This window comes from Poecilia latipinna, unplaced genomic scaffold (assembly GCF_001443285.1).
Source record: "Poecilia latipinna isolate Pla-1442-1.1 unplaced genomic scaffold, P_latipinna-1.0 Scaffold59, whole genome shotgun sequence".
NCBI lineage: Eukaryota > Metazoa > Chordata > Actinopteri > Cyprinodontiformes > Poeciliidae > Poecilia > Poecilia latipinna.
Genome location: NW_015112675.1, coordinates 166,253 through 171,459, shown reverse-complemented (window position 1 = coordinate 171,459; position 5,207 = coordinate 166,253). Strand labels below are relative to the sequence as shown.

Genomic DNA, 5,207 nt, shown 5'->3' with positions numbered 1-5,207 from the left:
GTTGTTCATTTTTATCAAACCGGTGGACGTCAAATATGTACTGCACTTACACACTCAACGGAGACTCTGCTGTGATGGAGAATCTGACAAAAATGACTGATTCTATCAGCTTCGCTTATTGTGGAACTAAAAGACAACCTGAAATCTATGGTGGCGGCATCTCCTTATTTCTTGAGGCAGAAATAAGTTGATGCATTTAAATAGGCATAAATGCGTTTGTGTAGAAAGCCTTAAATAAAACCTATTCTTCATTGCTGAAGTATAATCTGACTCTGAAAATTCAATAAAATCCACCACAAAGTATTTTGGGGTGATTTCATGTGACCCACTGACACAAAATAGTGCAAAAGTAGATGGGGGTGGGGGGATATATCATTTTATAAGTATTTTAGTTGTTACAGTTTTAGTCTCTTGACGTGCACAGATGGTGAAAGCATACATCAAAAGACTTGCATCTGTAGTTGAAACAAAAGACATTTTCATAAAACATTTCTTTAGTCTGGTGACTTATTTTTGGGTTGTTTTTATGTAATACTTGATCAAAAAAAATAAAAAAAAACATTTACAACAACAACAAAAAGAACTAACATTTCAAAGATTTTCTTCACAATTTTCCCAAACGTTCATATCTATACAATATGCATAAGTTGTTTTTTTTTTCTCTCTCGCTATTATTCAGATTACCGATGTGTTTCAACATCATGGAAACATGCCAAAAACCAATCCATCAAGTTTTATCGATTTTATTCTTCTGAGCTTCTCTTGCCAGCGCCATTAGTGTCACAGGGGTAATTGTACATTGGGTTGGAGAAGGATAGCTTGGCGTCTTTCCAGTTTGAACCCTGCTGCAGATAAATGCAGAAAGAAGAGACGAGGATCACATTACAGACACGTATACGCACAGTCGGAGGTCAAAAGCCGAGGCGGAGACAACTCACCTCCACCTCTCTTCTCCAGGGGTAGACGCTGATAGGAAGCCCAAGACCGTCACTCGTTTTGGGGTTAATGGGTGGACCGCTGTCTGGACTTTTGTCCTCTGATGGATTCTGAGAACAACAACAACAACAAAAAAAAAGATTAGATGAGCTCTGATGTGCGAGAGCACTTGGACAAGGGGAAGTGACCGGACTGACCTGTTATGCAGCCAGGCGTTTATAATTACATCCCTAACCTCAATAAAAACATTTCATCGTCTACTATCTTCCAGCGCTCTGCAAAACAAGTGCTGAAGTGGCAGAGATACGAGTTGAGACTCACACTCTCTAATAATAGCTGCATCCTCAGTGGTAGGATGGCAGCAGAGGGACGCTGACAATGTCAGTATTAATGCACAAAGCAGAACTGCTTTATAATGTATTTGTGTCTGTGCTGAATCAAACTGCTGGACAACAAGCTGTACATTTGTTATTAAGCAACACATTTTTATATTTATATGCGTTTTTGATTTATATTTCTCTGAATTAATTTTAAAATGCTACGAAAAAAAAACCTGGAAGATGGTTGGATAGACAGAGCAGGCCTCTCCACACCGGAGAGTTATTACTTCTCTTATGGATGTTTGTTTTACATAAAAGGTTTTATGAGACACATCAGGAAAAAGACACAGCACAGTTTATTCCATAATAACCACATTAAATTTCATTATAGTGGAGGCACTCCAAATCCCTTCTAGTGTTCTTATTTGACTTGGTAACCAGATAAAAACGACTTTCTACGTGTCTGAACACATAATTCACTCGTTTTCTTCTCCTGATCCCCTCATATGAATCCCCCAAAGTCACACATCAGCCATTACAGCAACGGAACGGCTGTGATCGTATCGTCTCCTGTGTGTGTGTGTGCGTGTGTGTGTGTGTTGCTTCTCATGATGGCAAGGAATGACTATTGAGATTAAAACTGCAGGGAACAAGGCGTGCAGTCGGTGAACAATAATAGCAACATCTGTGTGAGAATTAAACCTTTTTTGTTCGAGCAAACGCTGCTACCCAAAAGGCTTTGTATCTTTTGGTTTGGCAGCTGATCACGCTGGTTGTTTATGGTCCTACATGTGTCGCAGAGTGTGTACTGAGCAGCCCCTAAACACTGCAGAGGGACTCATGAGAGGCTAAATCAATAATCCTAAATCAAAAACCTAATCAGGCAAAAAGGCTTGGCGATCACCTTCTGACCTCCTCTCATGTTGGCTCCACTTATTGAATAAGTGTGGGACCAAATGGTGGAAAAATGAATTTTGTGCAGCTAAGAAACCCAAAATGACTCCACCGGTGATTGATTGGACATTTCTGTGCACTGACCTCTGCTCTCCAGTCAAAGCTCGGATTATCCATCACGCCGTATTTCATTGGGTCAGCTTTTCTGTGGATCCAGTAAAACATGCTCATGACTTTATTTAACAGAACCGGGATCTTACATATATACATATAGAAACAGAAAAACCAGGACTCACACAAAGCCACATTTTTTCTTGCACAGGGCAAGAAAGCACACGGCGAGTCCAGCCAAGAGCAGCACCAGGCCTATACCGATGCCAGCGTAAACCGTATCTAGACAAGAGGGACGAATTCGATCCTGTATTTAACTGCAGAGTTACAAACTGCAAGGATGCAGATGCAGATGAGACGGTTTAATGCAGGAGGTTTAGAGAGGCGTGCGTCTTTATTACCAAGCTGCGTGGCTTCGACAGTTGGTGATGAGGTGGTGAGGGACGGTTTCTCCTTCACATGGCAGCGATTGCCCGACCATCCCGGCTCACACCTGCAGTCAAAAAAACACAACGAGGTGACCACACGTGTGTTTAAAGGGATGCTGGAATCACATGCTTTATTTTGGCATGCAAAAAAAAAAAAAAAAAAAAAGGTCCAGACCAAGGTATTAAAAAAAAAATCTCATTTTTAAGGGTCAGAAAGGATTGCAACAGGATTGCTTGTTTATGTAATATTCTAATACAGTACAGTACACAAAGCATCTGACTGCATATTGTCTGTCGAGCCATTTCCCTTTCTAAAAGTGGTGTGAGAAATATCTGCTGGACGTCCAGCTCGGAAACTCTGGAAATAGTTTGGCCGGCCTGGCAATGTGCACGTCTGGGAAACCGAGTGAGCTCTTCCTCTCCCGAACAGAGACTCGGCTCCATGTCAGCATCTGTTCAGTATCATCTCGATATTTTTCCTGTAATGGGAAACACACAGCTTCCAGCGAAGACAGACAGTGGCATTATCATTCAGAGGGAGTCAGCATCCAGATTGTGTGACAGTGGGCTGTTCCTGGCCAAGTTCCCCGGGAGGAACCTGATGCCAACAGTGAGCCTGAGGTGTCCTCCCAGTGCTGGGCTTGGGATCTACTGCACTGCCGTCTTGCACGCTGGAAAAGCTTCACGGTCTCCACAACACACTGAGCAGTGCATGACGGCAGTAACTTCCTCTTACAAATTGATGGAAGGCGGGAACAAAAAAACTAAAAAAAAATTAAACAGAAACCTTTAATAAGAAAGAAGCTTTGGTGATCAACACTTTCTGAGTTCTTTTTCTTAACACGGAGTGGGGAGTTGGTTGGAAAGCAAAATGGCTGCAGACCAAAATTCAGGGTGGTCTGAACCAGACAATCCACAGTTAATTCAGTTTAAAATGTAAACTCCTCTATCGTTGATGTATAAAACACCTTATTGTAAAGGCCTCTTTTATTGCCATAGACTAATTTAACACTGAAAACTGCAGAAAAAAGACTGTATGGAATAATGGCCCCACATTAGGAAATATTATGTGTGGAAATTGTCAGGGTTAGCTCGACTCTGGCAATTCATATAAAAAAAACGTATCTTTTGTAGTACATACAAGGATTTTATTTTATTATTAATTCGTAAGCCTGCGATTTGGCCAAAAATGAGTTGTTGCTGGGTGATTCAGGGTAATGATCTAAAACAAATCAGATCAAAACAGAAATAGTTCAGACTCAAAATAAATCTGTTCTCAAGATTAAAGAGAAGTTATTCTAGTTTCTCACTGTTTGATTATGATACTAAAATGTAATACGTTTTACATGTCTTTACCAGGAGAACCCATAAGTGTGCCAACATGGGTCCAATGCAGTGAGAAAACGAAGATGAAAATACAAACTAAATTTCTCCTGTGAAACAGAAAAGCAGGAACCTTCTGACAATTTTATTTTTATTTTGTTCATTGATTTCTATAAGTAAAAGCAAGAAATAATTCTTTAAGAAACATCGAGTTTTCTGCTTCAGGTCCATTTCTGTGCTTTTTCTTAGGACCTGCTGCAGAACTCATCTTTTGTTTTAGCAGAGATGACATTAAAAAAATGAGAAACGTGAACATCTCAGAGAGAATTCACTTATGCATAATGATGTTAGCAGATTCGGCAGCAAGTCCCATCACAGCATTCCTACCTTTATAGTGAAATCGCTCAGCGCTGACATTCCAAGCTGCTGATGCAGAGAAACTCCATTCATGAGCTTAATTATAATGAAAAAAAGGAAACTCCAACAAAGAGAGTGGCGCATCATTCAAGCAAACGTGCTTTTTGAAAGGTAAAAGCTGAAATGGAAGGATATCATTCTAATGCACAGCTTTTTTTTTTTTTTGAGGTTTGTATTACTAGAGGAAGAGATTCCCAGGAAACTTTATGCAGAAGCTCTATGTTTAATCTAGAGGGATAAGCACAGAAGCATGTCTTTTTTTTTTAAGTAAAGGTTGACAGGATTTTCATTTTTGAAACAAAAAGATAAAGGGTAGTGGAGACAAAGGAACAAACAAAAACAATGCATATCTGTAGACTTTTAAAAGTTTTTGTGCATCAGCCTGCATCTTACAAGCACAGAGGTCCGTTTTCCTCAAGATAGCATGAACCGTGACCCTGGCAGTACGCTGGAGGGCACTCTGCAAAACAAAACAAATTTACATTTGCAAATATAAACAAGCAAAATATCTTGCGATTGTTGATGTCTGTGCTGAATAACTTTACTAGATGTTCAAAGACATTTAATACCTTAACACAGCTTTAAAATTATGCACAACTTTCTCCTTGACCTAACAGCTGTTTCCTTGGTCTTCATGGCACACAGAAGCATGGGCGTAAAACCCGAGGGGTTTGAGGGGGCCCGGACCCTCCCAATTTGGAAAAGTCCAGAATGGAAGCGCATTCAAAACCTTTGTTTGAAATGGCGCGTTAAATTCAAGTCTCCATTACAGACCAGA

The 5,207-nt window shown here is 40.2% G+C and overlaps 1 protein-coding gene across 2 annotated transcripts in view; it reads right to left on the bottom strand.

Annotated features, from left to right (window-relative positions):
- Nucleotides 1-727: 727 nt before the first annotated feature.
- Nucleotides 728-5,207, bottom strand: part of malrd1 (MAM and LDL receptor class A domain containing 1) — a 45,657-nt gene continuing 41,177 nt past the window's right edge. Inside the window, exons 28-33 of one of the 2 annotated variants that reach the window (XM_015055942.1) lie at nucleotides 4,823-4,889; nucleotides 2,663-2,754; nucleotides 2,447-2,543; nucleotides 2,295-2,355; nucleotides 939-1,046; nucleotides 728-845 (exon numbers count right to left, since the gene is read on the bottom strand). In XM_015055942.1, the coding sequence (XP_014911428.1) occupies nucleotides 744-845; nucleotides 939-1,046; nucleotides 2,295-2,355; nucleotides 2,447-2,543; nucleotides 2,663-2,754; nucleotides 4,823-4,889 (527 nt within the window). In that variant the 3' untranslated portion in view covers nucleotides 728-743. The remainder of the gene's footprint in view (nucleotides 846-938; nucleotides 1,047-2,294; nucleotides 2,356-2,446; nucleotides 2,544-2,662; nucleotides 2,755-4,822; nucleotides 4,890-5,207) is intronic. The other variant, XM_015055951.1, reaches the window with a different exon arrangement.